The 18,382-nt window shown below is 37.1% G+C and overlaps 1 protein-coding gene across 9 annotated transcripts in view; it reads right to left on the minus strand.

Moving 5' to 3' along the window:
- Nucleotides 1–183: 183 nt before the first annotated feature.
- The window catches only part of LOC103696217 (uncharacterized), an 18,447-nt gene continuing 248 nt past the window's right edge, over nucleotides 184–18,382 (minus strand). Inside the window, exons 2-11 of one of the 9 annotated variants that reach the window (XM_088707165.2) lie at nucleotides 17,915–17,983; nucleotides 17,626–17,700; nucleotides 17,465–17,553; nucleotides 15,226–15,671; nucleotides 13,766–14,150; nucleotides 11,505–12,964; nucleotides 11,214–11,327; nucleotides 9,212–9,363; nucleotides 1,796–1,914; nucleotides 184–575 (exon numbers count right to left, since the gene is read on the minus strand). In XM_088707165.2, coding sequence (XP_088563291.2) covers nucleotides 1,866–1,914; nucleotides 9,212–9,363; nucleotides 11,214–11,327; nucleotides 11,505–12,964; nucleotides 13,766–14,150; nucleotides 15,226–15,671; nucleotides 17,465–17,553; nucleotides 17,626–17,690 — 2,760 coding nt within the window. In that variant the 5' untranslated portion in view covers nucleotides 17,691–17,700; nucleotides 17,915–17,983 and the 3' untranslated portion in view covers nucleotides 184–575; nucleotides 1,796–1,865. Of the gene's footprint in view, nucleotides 576–1,795; nucleotides 1,915–7,196; nucleotides 7,426–9,177; nucleotides 9,364–11,213; nucleotides 11,328–11,504; nucleotides 12,965–13,765; nucleotides 14,151–15,225; nucleotides 15,672–15,784; nucleotides 15,957–17,143; nucleotides 17,246–17,464; nucleotides 17,554–17,625; nucleotides 17,701–17,914; nucleotides 17,984–18,382 lie in introns of those variants that run through there. The other 8 variants (XM_088707164.2, XM_088707166.2, XM_088707168.2 and 5 more) reach the window with 8 other exon arrangements.

Consider the following 18,382-nt stretch of genomic DNA (forward strand, 5'->3'; position numbering starts at 1 on the left):
ATCCATCATCCAAGTTCCATACAACAGAGGAGTATCCGTGGATGGACCATACCTGCATGCACCACCTTCTGTAAAATAGAATTGTTCCTTGCTAATATCTTTGTGCATGCATCAGCAACATATCTCAGGAGATGCATACTAGGGTTACAACAGACTCAAGTTGCCAAATTTCAGACCAGTTACTAATGCAATTCAAATTTTCAAATACAGCTTATCATGAGAGTCAGTAACCACATCTTTCTCCTCCTTTTCACCAAAGTGGATCACATTTAAACTAAAATATTTAGGGGCTAAGCTAGTTCCATGCTAGGACATCTTTGCTTTTTAGCCTTCACTTCTTTTGCAACAATTGAAATTTTGATGCAGTACTCTCTAATTTTTCATTTGGATATATTGCAGGTAATCATACCAATTATGCTAGTTCAAGCAGTTAAGATCAAAGTAACACAGGGATCAGCAAAGGACCTAAACTTGAAAAAGAACTACATAATTTTCCCTCAAAAAGGAAAAGAGAACTACATAGTATACAACAGGGTATGCACTGTCAACTTCCATAGAGCAGTCCATTTTGATACCTGTTAGAAAAAGAAGAATAATATTGGTTAAAGCATGAAGTCTGCTACTCGCAAAGAATAACAAAACTAACACAATACACCAGATAACTATGATATGTTACACAAACAAAATGCAGAACTCTGGCAAGCATAGTTCTATTACTGCATATGCTGACCGCAAAAATACTTATTAAAAATATAAAATTAGATATTTGAAAAAAAAAAATTTGTGCCTTTAGATGATCTATCTGATAGCAGGTTCAAGAGTAGGTGCCATAGCATAATTTTGCTAGTGCTCACTATCATCTAAGGTCACCACAATAGCCCAACATCCTCCATAAATTTGTAACCACCACATTGTGAATGATTTCAACTTCTAAGCAAATAGTAGCAGCGGTAAGCAGTTCTGACCCACTAGTCAAATCATTTATAAACATATGATATCACCAACAATATTAACTAGTGGACCAATAAAAATGTCTACTATACTGCGATCTTGGACCAAACAGTCAGGACTAAGGTCCACTGAACCGATACTGGAGGGTGTACAGGCCAGCCACCAGTTCGGCATCGAACAAGTCTGCACCATGCCATTTTGGGGCGTACGAACACAAGGAGAGCCGGAGAGGGAGGGGGAGAGGGAGGGGGAGAGAGGAAGAGAGATGGGGAGGGAAGAATGGAGGGAAGGAGAGGGAGGTGGAGCGAGATGGAGAGAGAGAGAGCGCGCTCCAAAGCTCACATCGAATCAAGATCAAAATGGACTGCGCTCCATCTCACTTTTTCTAACAGACATCAAAATGGACTTCATGCTTCAAGGCTCGAGCTCTCTCTCCCTTCCCCCCTCCCTCTCCCTCTCTCTCATTCCCTTCCTCTCTCTCCCCCCCTCTCGCTCTCTCTCTCCCTCCCTTGGATCTCGAACACATGGGCTTCTATTTTGAATCAATGGAATGAATCGTGCCGGTAACCGACCAGATGGGTTCAGTATGCTCGAACCAACCGGTTCGGTACGTTTCAGCAAACCTTAGTCAGAACCCTGTAACACTATTAATGATTGAGCTCCTACTGCTACATGAGTTAAATTGTTGATCAGGAGGATTAGTTTAACAAGCAAATCCTTTGTGCGTGGGAAGGAACCTACAGACAAGAAATTTATGATGTCTTCTAAACTATGGTATCATATTTCTACTGATAGTGGAAGTTAAATCTGTCAAAAGAAACAAAAACCATCAGAAAAAACATACCTGATTTTAGGATCTGTCCTAGGGAAAAAATAGCTGAGAATAAATGCACAGATTAGATAATGTGATTACATTAATTGGTGACAGGCTGAAAGCTGCCATTTGATTCATCATACATCCATCTGCAAAATCAGATTTCTTAGAAATCAGAGAGGGCAAAGAAGACAATGAAAATAAATAAATACAAACGAAACTACGGAAACACGATCAAACCAATGGAATTTATAATCCATTTTGTAATAAATTACATAATTTATCATTAGAATGTGAAAATAGCATGAATTAAGATTGGCAATTGCCAACAAGCTTGTAAATTTCACTTTGTTGACAATCCATTTTGTTTATATACAATAATCTCATCCATTAATTGTTAATATACTTTTTATATCCAAATATAGTTCTTCAATCAAATTTTGCCATAAACTATATCGAGGGTGACTAAAATGACAGTTTTGGACTTTTGAAAAGATTTCAATTGTCAAATTTTCTTCCCAAATTGCCATTACTTTTATTTACCAAACTTTATAAGAGCACCTATTGCATATTTTTGTTAAATATAGAGACATCGTGACTTTTCTCACTCCGATCTCCAACTCAGCATGTGCTGCTGCAGAATCATATCTTCCCTTCCCTCTCTTGCATCTCTTATGTTTTGACTCATTAATAATTAATTAGCCAATCACAAACTAGATGATACATTTTTTATCTCTTTAGAATAATACTGCTACCACTAAATTTCTTTCATTCTCCTTCATATTTGAAAAAGCCATCCAAAAACATCTTAAGCTTATTACCCTCCTTTATATTGTAATCCCCTAGATTTGTAAGAAACCTAAGCACGAGAGCATCAATTCTTTCCTACTCTCTCTGGGACCTACTTTCTTTATCCCTTATTACCCTCAGAATTCTGATCAAATATAGCAATTTGTTCTTGGGTCTACTGTTACCTCACTCCACTAAAAATTATAATTAAATATAGTACAGCGTCAATTAACAATTAAATTTCCTAAGTGTGCACTAGTAACAAGTGAGAAAACCACTTCTCATGTGTACCCTACATCATTATCCTTTATGCTATCATATTTCTGAAAAATCTCTCCTCCTCTCACCATATCTTCTTTTGATTCCTAAACTTTTGCATGACAATCTCTTGCTTTAGTTTTACTAACATTAGATATGAGAAACTCCTGAATGAATGTATAATTATCTCTCTCTGTGTGCAGTCAAATTTTGGTTTTCATTCCTCAAAAGGATGGGGAGAGAACGGATCCAAGAAACAGATCACTATATTTGAACTTTAGTTTCGTGTCCGAAAAATGATCACTTCCACGCGGACCCACCAACAGCAGTATTTGCATCATCAATCAAACACAAATTTCAAAAATGTTGTGCACTGCATCCTGCTAGAGCAAGAATTCTCTAGACCCTCTTAAAATAAAGCATTCAGCATGTACAACATGACTGATCTCCAGACCCTCTTAGATTAAATAAGAGCTCTTAGGTGCACAAGTGAGCACAATACTCATATGCCTGGTCAGCCACTAGCATTTATGAAGCCGTAAAACTCATGCTGGTGAGTGGATATTTATATGCAAAAATATCAAAGCATCGGTAAATGATGGATAGGCAATTAACGAACACATAATCCCTTTCATTCATGATTTTGCATTATATATGCAGAGTTTTTCTCTCCTTCCTATATCATACTAGTAATATACCCGAGAGGATAAAATCTCCTACAAACTAAGTAATTCTCTTAATTTTTTCTCTAAACCTTATCAAGCTCCAATCACATACATTAATGTACATGGATTTTGGTTTTGAGAAAAAAAAAATGTTAAGAAACTTGAATAATAGCTTACCAGAAAAGGGACTTGCATGATACAAGAATACATATTTCCTTAACTACTATCATTTATTCTTTGAGGACGCTAAATAAATGAAAGATACAATTTATATGTAATAATTACAAACATTATTTCTTTCATGTAATGTAAGGTCTTAACTCTTAACTAGAATATCAAGGCATCGGTCAATGATGGATAGGCAATTAACGAACACATAATCCCTTTCATTCATGATTTTGCATTATATACGCAGAGTTTCTCTCTCCTTCCTATATCATACTAGTAATATACCCGAGAGGAAAAAAATCTCCTACAAACTAAGTAATTCTCTTAATTTTTTCTCTAAACCTTATCAAGCTCCAATGATATACATTAATGTACATGGATTTTGGTTTTGAGAAAAAAAAAACTTAAGAAACTTGAATAGTAGCTTACCAGAAAAGGTACTTGCATGATACAAGAATACATATTTCCTTAGCTACTATCATTTATTCTATGAGGACGCTAAATAAATGAAAGATACATTTTATATGTAATAATTACAAACATTAATTCTTTCCTGTAAGGTAAGGTCTTAACTCTTAACTAGAATATCAAGGCATCGGTGAATGATGGATAGGCAATTAACGAACACATAATCCCTTTCCTTCATGATTTTGCATTACATATGCAGAGTTCTCTCCTTCCTATATCATACTAGTAATATACCCGAGAGGAAAAAAATCTCCTACAAACTAAGTAATTCTCTTAATTTTTTTCTCTAAACCTTATCAAGCTCCAATCATATACATTAATGTACATGGATTTGGTTTTGAGAAAAAAAACCTTAAGAATCTTGAATAGTAGCTTACCAGAAAAGGTACTTGCATAGTACAAGAATACATATTTCCTTAACTACTATAATTTATTCTATGAGGACGCTAAATAAATGAAAGATACATTTTATACGTAATAAATTACAAACATTATTTCTTTCATGTAAGGTAAGGTCTTAACTCTTAACTAAAATATAGAACAGATTTTGTTGTAACTCCATGCCTAACAACTTCTTATAAATCATAAGAATCACATGCATTGTGCAAGCATGTGATTAGTCCTTCAAAAAAACCTTAAATGCTAGAATCATTCATGCCAGATCCGAGCTAGCTTCAAAAATTAGTTTCTATTTTTGAACTGGCTTCAAAGGTTTCAACATTCTTGTTGCTTACATGACTCCTCCATATGATATTTTGAAGCTAATTTCTTGCTACTTTTGTTTGTGTATGACTTAAATGTGGTTACTTATAATTTTGTTAATGAAACATCGTCAAACTAGGTTAAAAAAATCTATTATTTAATGATTTATTCCAAAGCTTCTTAATTATTCTCGAGTCTATCATTTAATTGAAATTCCACTTCCCAACATTTATATATAAAATGTTTCTACTTTTCGCAATTATGACAATTCCAATGGGAAGAAAGATCAACTCTTCAACAAGTATCAACATGAGACCATATACAGAATAAACTCTCAACAGATTTCTTGCCTTGCATGTAAAATGAGAAAAAGGAAGGTAAAAGATATCACAATTCCTGACATGGACTGATCTTGCTCCCAAAACACCTTCATCATGAGTATATATTCCATGTTCAAATCTCACCATCATGATTTTTTTTTTTAATGTCCCATGCTCAAATCTCATGTTCTACAATTATAAGGTGATAAACACAATTTGACGAATTAGATGATATGGTGTTGATGTTAGCCAATCTTCAACTTCTTTTCCCTTTTTTTTATTTTAAGAAATAAGATCATTGATGTTTAATAAAGGAGTGAAGTATCTTGTGCCAACACTCGGTACACATTGGCACGGAAAGATACATAAGTTTGTAAAAGGATTCTCAGATGGCACCCAAATACACCCTTTTTCTCAGTTTCATTGGACATACCTATATTGATTGCTTTGTATTAGCATGTAGATATTATAAACAAATAAACATAGTCTAACTAATGTAAAGAAATCTGAGATCGTGAATCACATAGATATTTGTGTCGATTGCAGGTTACATGGGCATTTATGGCCTCAAACAAACTGAGACGAACTTCAGGTTGCCCAGGCTTGGATTCTTAAATGGCAGGGACATTCGATCTTGAGCAGAGCCCAACTATAGATGTTAAAGATTGGCTAATTTCCAAATAAACAAGTTATAACAAGTTCGTTGTCAAGCCAAGTCCAAGCTTCTACTTATTTTTGCTAGCTGGGGGTGTTCGGGCTTGGCTCGTTTATGAGTTGTTCCTTAAAATAAATTCTGGACTTGTTTTGTTTCCTAATTAACTGGCCTGGGCCTAAGCTGTTCATGAACAATTTAATTCACTTAATATACAAATTAACATTACACAACTATTTTGCAGATTAACAACATAAATAAAGTTTTTAATCTACTATATTATAAAGAAAACAAGACTCAGGCCACATTAAGCCCAACTCCGAAGATTGAAGCCAACCATTTTTTTTTTGCATGTCCCTCTTCTCTTACTTAATTTTAGTCAGACTCTTTTTATCGCGAGCCCTATTCCAACTAAGAGGGATCCCAAAGTCGAATCATCTAGAATCCATTTTCTATCAAAAAGGTAGGGAAGTGGAACCATATCCCAACTCTTCAGGTTCCTCTTAAAAGTCCACACATATTGGGAAAGGAGACATGAAAAAAAACACACGAATAGCCTCGTAAAAAAGAAGCATGGCCATCCAATATCCATACTTTAGCTCCCTGTGCATGGTACATGCCAATAACTAGTTCATGATATAATCTAGATGGTGTTTGAACTCTTGTTGTGAAGTATAATGACAATCTTTTATCATGATCATGGGATCAAGTCCTCAAATGCCATTTAACAAAAAGAGAAAAAAAAATAAAGGAAGAGTTCCATACCATCTAAAGTTGAAAAGTTTCTATTTAGGACGGTAGATTACATGTTTAAAATGGGAAACTAGAGTACCAGCCCAAACTACTATGTACCAGCATGTATCAATGTACAATGAAATGATGTGCATCCAAGAACAGAGATATGCACCCTGCTACTGTGCTGATAACCTATTCGCCTCCACATAGATATGCGCACGTCAACCCATATGTTCATAATACATCAAGCATAGACAACATGACAACCCAAAGGCTAGCATCTTCTCTAGTATATCTAAGTTTACAGTCATGGCCAACCATACACCAACCAATATATGACAAATTTTATCCAAATAAACTGAGCAATAGAAGTTATCATTTGTTTCAAAATTCTTTTTAAGTTATTCTTAGGTTTTTCAAAACTAACCTTTTTCCCATTATTGTCCAAAGTTGAACAAACACATATCACCCTCCTAGCAGGATTGACACTCCAAATGTCCTGATGTAACAACAATGATAGAACATCTAAATTGAAAATCCACTTGTATATGTTATATATACCATAATGGCTTGAATCCAAAATGACATGAACCTAATCTTAGAATTGATTCATTTAAACAAATTCTTAACCTCTAATAGACTGATAAGTAGGAGAAAAGAAAAACTTATCTCACAATAAAAAACTTCCAAGCCTTAATGAATGCAAGTGCAGGTGCACTGACATTGATTAACCAAGATTGACCTAATTTAGATTCAACCAGTCCTCAAAGTAAAGTAAAGTCCGAAACTGAGGCTTCAACTCCAAGTTAGTGGGAAATCTGAGAAATTCCAATGAATATCTACGTCATCATATTAAAAATTAGGGTAGAGTTGCCCAATCCAACTTCTAAAGTGCACCAACACCTGTCAAACAATTGGGTTTGATGTCAGTCGAAACAGATGACCTGAAGATAAGTCAGGTTATGTCTACATCAGGTTTGACTAAGACCCAATTCTTTTTACTTGCACCCTCAATGTTACCTTGGTCCAACCTACAAATCCAGTATGATATCTCATCAAGACAACTCAAAAGCATTTATAAGCCTCATACCAAATGCCTGGAACAACAACTATGGAAGAAAATAATTTATTATTAAATCCAAGAATTAAAAATTAATCCAAACTAAATGCTAAAGATTCTTCCATTTAAAATCAAATTACTACAAAAATCATCCAAAAATTGGTTTCAGAATAAGTCATCTATCATATACCATAGATTATGTTACCTGGACACCTGACACGGGTGTCAAGTGTCCAAGTGTCAAGAAGAAACCGACCTAGGAATCTTTTAACACCGGGGCACGTTTGTATCTTATATATGCAACTGTAAAGATGTAATGAACAATAAGCTTATCTATGCTCCTTAAGTTCATAAGGGTTTGGTGAAATGGATGCTAATTATTATTTTAGAATTGAAAATGTTCACATAAAAGTGCTAGAAAATATACACGTCATGATGATGGCATCATAATTTGATGGTATGAACTATGAAGTGTCAAGGAATGTCATGAGGTGTCCTAAGCGTCCAAGTGTCTCACAGGTCAAAAAAACCTGAAATTTGAAGTGTCCAAGTAACACTGCCCCACAATCTATAGGCAATAAGTTGGATTGCAACTTCTTTTAAGTATGGGCTTTAACATACTATAGGCTACAGCCTACAAAGGAAACAAGTAATTGTCTACAAATGGTTCAAAAGTACCGAGAAGAATAATCACTATTGTCTATTTCTGCATCAGATACTTAAAGCTGTAATTTCCACTAGCTGCCAGACTGAATTTTTTATTCATCGGCATCACAATTTCCATAAATAGAAAATAGAAATGATACTCTAAATGGATGCTAATTACTATTTTAGAATTGAAAATGTTCCCATAAAAGTGCCAGAAAAGTATACACGTCATGATGGTAGCATCATAATTTGGTGGTATGAAGTGTCAAGGAATGTCCTGATGTATCCTAAGCGTCCAAGTGTCTGACAGGTTAAAAAAAAACCTGAAATTTGAAGCGTCCGGGTAACACTGCTCCATAATCGATAGGCAATAAGTTGGATAGCGACTTCTTTTATAAGTATGAGCTTTAATATACTATAAGATATAGACAACAAGGAACAAGTAATCATCTACAAAATGGTACTGAGAAACATAATCACTATTATCTAATTCTGCATCAGCTACTTAAAACTGTAATTTCCCACTAGCTGCCAGACTGAAATTTTCATCCATCAACGTTGCAATTTCCATATATAGACCATAGAAATGATACTCTAGGATCAACAAACATGCCTTCACATACAATCTCAAAATGTCAATTATTTTGACATTTGGTTCCTTGCTGGGTACATTTGGTTTAAGTTCATTGGCATTGATGAGATACAGCCAACATGTAGAATTTTTTAAACTATGCAAGATACATCCCGACAAATTCATTTATGCAGAGTCATGCAGATCAAGGTCAGGACATTCATGTTCAAGCCAGACTCCAAAAAAACCTGGCCTAAGTAACGTATGGTTACATTGATATGTAAAACACGACTACTACTATCATTTACCTATGTAGGCAGCAATTTATAAAATTAAATTACTTCTTCCAAAAGAGCAAATGCACCATATTACTTACAAAAGATATCAAGATATGGATTGAAAAGACATACTTGCACACAAAAATTGGATGTAAACCACTTTTAGAATCACCTATTTGTGATCTCCTATCACTTTCTTCCCTAAACCTGTCAGTGTCTAAAACTTCACATGGACCATATATTGAGCCAGCCATTATGGTTTTCTTATTATTTGAAGCATACACCTGCAACCAGAAATTCATATCAATAGTAAGAGCATGGAGTATAAACGCCGCCCTCTAACACCAGCCCACAAGCACGCGTGCACAAAAAAAAAAAAAAAAATGAAAATCCAATTTATGCCCAACAAGTAAAACTGAAAAATATATCAAAAGACTCTGAAAAGTATAGAAAGATAGAGATCAGATCTACAACAAATTGTTCTTTCAGAAGTCCCGGTAAGATAATAGAGGTACACATCACTTTTACCATCTGAAGAAGCTTTTCTAGCAAGGAAAGAAGGTTTTGACACTTTTATAGTAGCTACCAGATATCTGGAACTTTGATGATGCTAAAACATAAAGGGGGATGGCATATGGGGCCTGATGCTAGATTATCATGCCTGATTACAATGATAATTATTTCCGAGGATAACATTTTTAAACAAGGAAATAAAATCAAAATTGCAGTCATACCAATCTCTCCGTAAGCTTGAACTATGCATAACCTATTAGTTGCAAGATATTCCTCGAGTTATTGCTAAACAATTGGGTTAATCATAAGCTATTCAATAAATTATAAAGTCAGCAAATATACTTTTCGCAAGCTAAATATTGCTTGTTGATGAAATACTAACAAGTTATACTCACAGAAAAATAGCCAATAACATTATTTTTTTTAATTGTTCCTCGTCCAATGCTCATAAACAAGTTCATTGGTCCATAATATATCCCAATTGTGCATAATTCCAACCTTGGATTAATGAGCCTTTTAATCATTTCTAATCTTTCCAAATTTTGATTAATTTCCATACTATTCATGAATTAGACAGTTTATTACTTACCTCTGTAATTCTTGAATGCCAAATTTGTGACTATTTATCAGAGTAACCAATGATCTTTACATTCTAGCTTACTCAGGGAAGCTGGAATAATGAGGGTAGAGCACTAAATCTGGGTGAAGGTAAAGATGGTTCAAGGATTACTTTCATCATATGCAATTTGTAATAATATGCTATTTTTTCAGATTTTGATAAAATAAAAGACATAATACCATGACTAGTTAGTTTACTTAACTTGCCCAAAGTTTAAAATTAAAACAGTGCAATAGAAGGACTGACATTTAATATGGATGTTACAGAAGCAAGAAGCTTTAAAATAACTACTGAGCTGCGACTCTAATAGAACTTATACCAGTCTTCATCTGTGTATGCAGATTTTCCTGAAAGCTATCTGTTAAAAGCACAATACAAAATTGAAAGATATAACTGGTGGATGAATATAGCCTCTATCAACATTTTACTACATTAGATAAGCATTAGAAAATCTCATAACATATTCTCATTTCAAGCTTATGTCAGTACAATTGTAGGAAAGCCTAACTAATTTTATTTAAGATGTCAACTAGACTAATTCCAGTTTTTTTTGAAAAAGCAATCAGGTATTCGATGTAAAAAGATAGTAACCAAAAGATATATGAATTCTTCATTGCAACTTTTACAAGTTTCAACAACAGGACATATTCTTAAAATTTTAGGCCTGAAAAAATGGTACTGAAGTATCCAATAACTCATCCAATTCTAGGTATAGATCCTGCAATTTGGTCCATTCAGAAGCCAATTCCAGGTTCTTAACAGCAATATAGGATCAGAATTCTTATCGAATAAGTTCAAACAAGCCAGATCAAAAAAATAACAAGGTCATTAGACAAGACAAAGGAGACCTTTGGATCAAGGTGGCAGAAAAATCTACTTCCAGAGACAGCTGAAAGGGATTATGATTACTGACGCCTCAAACCATCAATAGTAAAAATTGCTCAATAGTTCAGCAGAATCTAAAAAATGTTATGATCAAGTTAACAATAACTGATGGCTCACCTCACTGTTTTCAGTGGTAGATGGTTGGCTTACAATCTCTGCAAGATCATTGGGGAAGTAATACAAATCTACAGTAGCCCACTTTGACCTAGAGTTATTATCCTCCCACAAAGACTATAACACAGAAGAAAAATGATAACTCAGCATACAAAAGTAACATCAGAATTCACAAAGATAATATGAAGAAGGAACTTTTTTTACTATGTAACAGAGAAAGAGGAAACAAGTATGGCAATATTTGCATAAAGGTGAACAATTATGTACGATCTGACTATCTGAGTAAAGACTTGCCTGGAGCTTTGAAGGAGCAAACTTCTGACAGGTGGAAGCAATTAAAACTTGATCTTGAAGCTTGTACTGAATACCATTAATGCGACAGGACTGGTAATATGTCTTCTCGTCTACAACTTGGAGAATATCACCAACCCAATCTACAGTATGCAAGTCTGGTAGCAAAGACCTACCACAATCTCTAGCTTCATCCCCATAATCCAACGTTCCATTTGAAGTTGCCTGAAAATTATCTCCATCATCCAACCTAGTGTTACTACCAGCCTTGTTTTCAGATGTTTCCTTTTTACTGAATGGTTCTTTAAGCTCATTGTCAAAAGGCTTGCTGATTTCCTTCCATTGAATCGTAGAAGCCTCAGCACTGCTTGGCAACTCTACTCCGTTGCTAACTTGTGAACCACCAGACACTTGAGACTGATTGTTGTTGTCAATAACAGTGCCACAGGGATGCTCAGAACAGGAACTCTCTAGTGCCGTCTTTGGCTGCAACACAGACCCAGAGGTTGCTTTCATGTCACATGAAGATGATCCATTTCTGTCATTGTGTTTATCAATACTTTCATTTTTTGTGCCAGAGGTGATACAAACCACTCCAGTATTTTCCTTTAAGGTGTTGGTGGAGGCCCCTGTAGACATCACATCCTCTTTTTTCATCTCAGCAGCAGGCGAATTAGACTGCACTTCTGCAACCTTCATCATTGAAGCTGGAGCTGACTCAACATGGCTGCCTCCCATATTCGAAGCATGGGCAAGATCCGGAGCACCAGAATTTCCATTGGCTATTATTTTCTGTTGAATAACCTTCAAGTCTGGGTTTTCCGTTTTCTTCTCTAAGGAAGCATGAGTACCACCTGCATTTGAAGCTGCCTTCGATGGACCAACAGTCCTTGTAACCCGGCCATATTTAGGTGGCAAAGGTTTGCCGTTGCTTGATAACAAGCATTTTGGGCAGTGCCACTCGGCCTTAGGAATGCCTTTGTTACCATAAGACTGAAGGCATTTTAAGTGGGTTCCTTTCTCACAAGCATCACAGACAAGCAAACTTTCCACATCAGTGATGGTAATCTTGCATACTTGGCAAACTAGAGGTTTGCTCATGTACTCAGTTGATGGTGGCGTCCAGCTAGGATGATCAGAAACCTTTTGCTGCAATATCCTCTGCACATTTTTAACAATGTCATTATCGTTGGTCAAAGGAGAAGGTGCATGAACAAACGTGAGGCCTGGTGGAGGCTGATGTCCAATGAGAAAATTTCCTTGTCCAGCTTGAATTGCAGAACTTATTTCCTGATTTCTTATAGCTTGTGAATTTTGAACAGCATTAACTTCATGAATACCCTCAGACTTTACCAAAGCATGATTGGGCAACTTATTTGCCTGGCCAACCTTTGTTACAGCAGCAGATGTCGATTGCATAGAAGTTGCTGGGGTTTTATATGGCATATAATCAGCAGAAGTAGCTGCAAAAAGAAAATGTAAAGTCAATCAATCTATCAGCATAAATAAAACGAATCCTTCTGAGCAATAGAAACCAAGATTGTCCAAAATTTGAAAATGAAAAGGAGAAATTTATGTTTAATGCCAAATTTCATCGTATCTCAGAAAATGGCAATGAACTAATTAGTGCTAAAGGTGATTAACCTATTATTTTTCAGAAATGTGTTTCAGTACATGGTATGAAGAACTTCATGATGCATCCAGCATCAGCCCCACAAGTAGACAAGCAACCTCAAAGACTCCAACAGAATCGTTACATAGCACAGAAAGCATCCACACTATATAAAAGGCAAACAGGAATGCCTATCTTAAAATGTTCAAATCATGCTAACCTTCTGGCCTAGAAGTTGTCATGATTTACAAAGCAAATACCTGCAAAAGCAAGCCTTCTGACTGCAATAGTTTAAGAATCACAAGTCAGGCAATAGTCTAGATATATGTGTTGATGCTTGCTAACATGATCTCTCAAAATAAATATTCTCTTCATATTGATTGTTTTAAGAATTTAATCATCTTGTAAACATTGGGAACTTCAGACATTAGTAAAATGTATAGCACTCTTAATTGTCTTTTCAAATAAGACAAATAAATGGCTACTTTTATCAGTTATGCATCAAAACATAACATAAGAAGAAAAAGAACTTCAATAAAAAAAAGAAAGAAAAAGAACAAGAGTATATGCATCATAAGCACAATTCAATTCTAAACCACATTTGGACAACAAACAAAAAAGGAAATGAAATGAGAAGACTGCAAGAATGTACCTCGAACTAGTGTTTGATAAGTTGGCCCATCAAGTCGTCCATCCAACCGGAGGTGTCCAGGTTCTGTACGAGGCAGTGTTAATGAAGGAGAACCTCCCTGGTGTGGATTGGATGCTGATTTTACAGGAGTAACAGCAGCAAGTGTTTCATTGATTTGCGGCTGCTTTGAAGAGGCAGAAGAAGCTAGCGCAGGAACATGTGTTACAGTTGAAGTACTCTGAAAGCCTCCAGCAGACAGCACCATTTGACTTGGTTTATCGGGTAGGAACCTAGAAGCTCCATGTAACAAGGTTCCGTGGGGTTCAAAGTTTGCACCAAAGCTAACTGGAAGATGCTGAGATGAAGAAAAAGATGAATGTATGGCAGCTTCCTTGGATTCCTCCATCTAAAGAAATAAAACCAGATGCATGAGGTAGACCATTAGATGTGTTTTGCCATGTAAGAAAATACGATGAAATTTAAGCATTTCATGACAACAACATTGATACTCCACTAGAGGGATTGAACCAGAGTCACTAAAATCATGTTTAGAATGCAACTATGCCTTCACCAAGAAAACTGTTTGAAAAACAGATGTATTTAGCATTTTTCCCCCAAATAGGGAAAAAAATTAAAAACACCACAAAAACAGCCAGGAAACTACTAGCAGTTTCCCTATAGTTTTACCATGCCGCAAATGCATTTCCCACATAGTTCACAACATCATTCCCTGTTATCACTTTGGAAACATTTTGCAAAACTCGTCCAAAGTTACAATAAATACGAGATAACAAGTTCAGAACCAACATTCGCCGGCTCAGTACCGGACCTCATACCGGTACTATTCTATTACGGTGTCAGTATGGTACAATACGAAACGGCGAGGCATACCGAGTGTTGGTATGGTAAAAATATTGCACACTGATTCGGTACCGAATGGTACAGCAAACCTTGTTCAGAACACCACAACTCCCTTCGATTATAGAAAATAATCACATCGATGCTAAAAATAAGTGAATACAACTTGCCATTGTGCTATCATCAGATATTTGAATAAGGATGCGTTTTCGAGGCTGATGTATGTTTCCAAAAAAGCAGGCACCACTAAGGTAGGAGAGAAAAAAAGAAGACAGGGATACTGATTATTGTTGCATAGAAAAGGAAACAATTTGTCTCAAAAAACCACTTAGTTTCCATTTATCGGACTACTGGTCGTGTTGTAGCCACTAAATTAAGTGACAACTCCACAAGCATAGTAACACTACCCGAGATCTTTTCACAGTATTACAAGATTAGAGGGATGGGGTAACAAAAGGCCCTCAAAGAAAATTAATGCAGCTTCAACAGAACCCATAAACATGCACACAAAAAGGCTCAACAAAATTACCATAGATCTATGTAATCGAGAAAACCATAAGCGATAAAAAGAGAGAAAATAACACCAATATTAGCCGAGAAATAATTGGTTCCCCAGGGCAGACCTTCCTTTTGGTGAGCAAGACCTTCTCGGCGATGGACATCTTGGGAGGCCGGAACCCCAGCATGGGATCCTTGGACCGATTGAGCCCAAGATCCTCGACCACAACCCTAACCGCCTCCCTGGAGAACAGATCCTTGGGCTTCACGGCCTCGCACATCCCGGCGAGCTTCTCCCGCGCCTCCGCCACCAGAGCCTTCTCGGCGGCCGTCGGCTCCCGGCCGCCCCTCATCTGCCCCATCGCCGTCAACACCATCACAATCTCCGCGACCCTCTTCAAGTCCCCGGCGTCGGCGCCGTCCCTCGCGCGCTTCTTGGTCGCCAGCGCCGCGACCTGGGCCTCGGGGGGGCCGGCGGCTATCGTCCTGCCCTCGTCTCCCATATCCGGCGGCGGGGCCCCGTCGGGTGTCCGATCCGGGGGGACCGGGCGGACGAGGAGGAGGAGGGGACCTGCGAGAACGAGAGAGATCGGAAGGCATGAGAGGGGGAGAGAGGAAACCCTACCAAGGGGGAGAGGGGGGAGTCGAGAGAGAGGGCGGGGAGGGGAGAGGGGGTTTAAATACCTATTTGGCGGGTAATTGACGGAGCTTTAGAGCGGGTTATGAGACGGGGCGAGGGCTTATTGTTGAGATGTCGGTGAGAGTAGGGGGAAGTTTGGGAGCAGGCGAGGAGAGAGAGAAAGGGGGGCAAAAATAGCAGAGGGTAGAGAGGAATCTTTTTATTTTTTTTCCGTTTTATTTTATTGGAACCGGGTCGAGACTCGGGCGTCTAACAGAGGCGAGGAGCGACAGGAGCCGGCGAGGAAATAAGGGTTGGGCTACAGCTTCGGGGGTAAAGCCACGAACCTCGGAAATTCACCGATGAAATAATGACACGTGTCATGTTCTGGATTCTTCTACCCAGTTTTCTCTTCGGTTTTGCGTTCTTGCCTTCTGTACCGCCCGTGCTGCCTGTTTGGCATGCAGCAGATTCTGGACCCTGCCATCACACGAATGTTGAAGCAGGGTGCTACAGGACTATGGACGTTGTGGATGCTTTATAAGTCGTGCATCAGGTATGAATTAATCTAAAGAGGGACACGTGGCTTGAGAATAGAGCTGATCATGGCCAAGTTTGAGCATAGCAAATATCAAATTTTAAGCCTGATTAAAATTAATATAATTTAGGCCCAAAATCCGGCTTACGATCAACTCTAGTTAGGAAGAAGAATAAAATCATGTATTGGCTATATTTGCAATTGGAATTATGTATCTAGATAGATTAAAGACTTGAAGCCGAGGAATTAAAAGATTTGATGTCCATGCAATTGGTGAACTCATGTGATCATAATTCAATTGGATAAATTTAGAGAAAAAAATTAATTGGAAACTTTGCGTAACAAGTATGTACATCTTTTCTTATCTAGTTAGAAAAGTATAAGAGACAAGATGTACCGAGATTAAAGTTTTATTACAAAATGGTATTATTCTTATAATCCATCCTTTTTTATTATGGTGAAATGTTTTCTTCATTTTTACTCGTGGATGCAGACTTGTGACTAAACCATATTTTTTTTCCTCTCTCTATTTTGTTGAGTCTCTCTATTCTTCGTCGCTTTGAGAGCTTTAAATATCTTGTTCTATTAAGATCCGTTCTTGCCCCTTTTAACAGTTTAACCCACCCAGATTCCAACTCCAATTTTATTTGGCTGAACTATTTCGGCGTGAAACTAACCCAGAATCTATGCGCCACCTTCTGTGGCTGTGGCGTGAACCGTGGCCTAAAACATTTTTTCTTTCACCGAATTGCTGACATCGAAGGATAGGAGAGGCTAAATTGGAATGAAAAAATATTTGATAAAAGAATTTCTGAAAGAGGTAAACGATTGAGAAAAGAGAACGGTCATGGGGAAAACTCGGCCGGTGTGTGGGAGAGAGACCAACCATTCATGAGTCCTATAACAGCACCAAAGGCTCAGGGACCTGCTACGAGGCCAGGACAGCCTATAGACTGTGTGCACCCCTAATAATGGCTGGCTATTTGGCTGCAACTGATGCAAGAACAAGTAAAGACTCTTTTAGACAACCATTGTCATCTAATGTGCATAACTTTTTCATTAGAACAGCTTTCTAAAAATAAAAAAACTTTTTCGTGAGATAGCAACAAGCCTAGAGAAGTGAATTTGTGATTGAATTTTAAATTTAAATGTGTCACAGAAAATTACAATAAATAGAAAGATGGTGGGCACATACAAAGTTACATACTATGAATAATTTGATCTGAAGCCTTCTGTGAGAGCAAGAACCTTTGCAGAGAGCTTCGGTTGCAGCTTTGATATGGCTTGGCGGATATCCTGCAAAGATTTAGATAGTCAGTTACTTAAGGTGTAACATGGTGATAAACGGATTAGGATACAATATTTCACCTCAATACTGTATCTGGATGAAAAGTGGGTAAGCACGACAGCCTTGTTGCGAAAGCACTGGGCATGCTCTAAAATCTACAAAATGTGCACCGTTTTTTTCAGAACATGCAAAAACAAATCATTAATGATGTTTATCAGCCTTGAAGAGAAAAGGTGCAGTGCTCATAAAACTCCAATATAGAATTGCAGAGATGAGACTAACAATGGTGTGCTTGGGTTCTCTTTGGCATCAGCCTCTATAGTTGATAATTTTACACAAGAAAAAAAGAAGAGGGTGACAACTAGTTACCTCAAACAAATGCATATGACCACGTTCTCGCGCGTGTTCGATGTCATTTTCTTCATCTAGGTAAGTTGCCTGTAAAAGATAATCACTTTTCAATGAGGTACAGATTTCAAATTTCAAATTATAGGTCAGTTAAAATATACTGAAAATGTCTTTCTTCAACTCCTTCCATTTGGCCCAAATCACAAACCCTTAGCTTTTAATAGAACTTCTCATCCCCCACAACTCTAGAAAAGCAGTGGAACGCAATATCCAAGATGGGCAAGGCACTTAGGCTTGACCACCAGCAGTCCTACATTATATACTTCTTTCATACTATATAATATCTTCAAGAATCTGGAACTTTACAAGAGAGTAAGCGTGCAGCATCAATGAAAGTGCTAGTAGTGTATGAAGATGTTAATGTCTGATAAGGCCATGCCAGGATTGTACGTCGTAGCATATCATAGCTCAAGCTTGCTTGAAAATTTT

The sequence above is a fragment of the Phoenix dactylifera genome, chromosome 11, assembly GCF_051530095.1.
Source record: "Phoenix dactylifera cultivar Ajwa chromosome 11, Ajwa_hap1_PhDact_Kaust_v1.1, whole genome shotgun sequence".
NCBI classification, from domain to species: domain Eukaryota; kingdom Viridiplantae; phylum Streptophyta; class Magnoliopsida; order Arecales; family Arecaceae; genus Phoenix; species Phoenix dactylifera.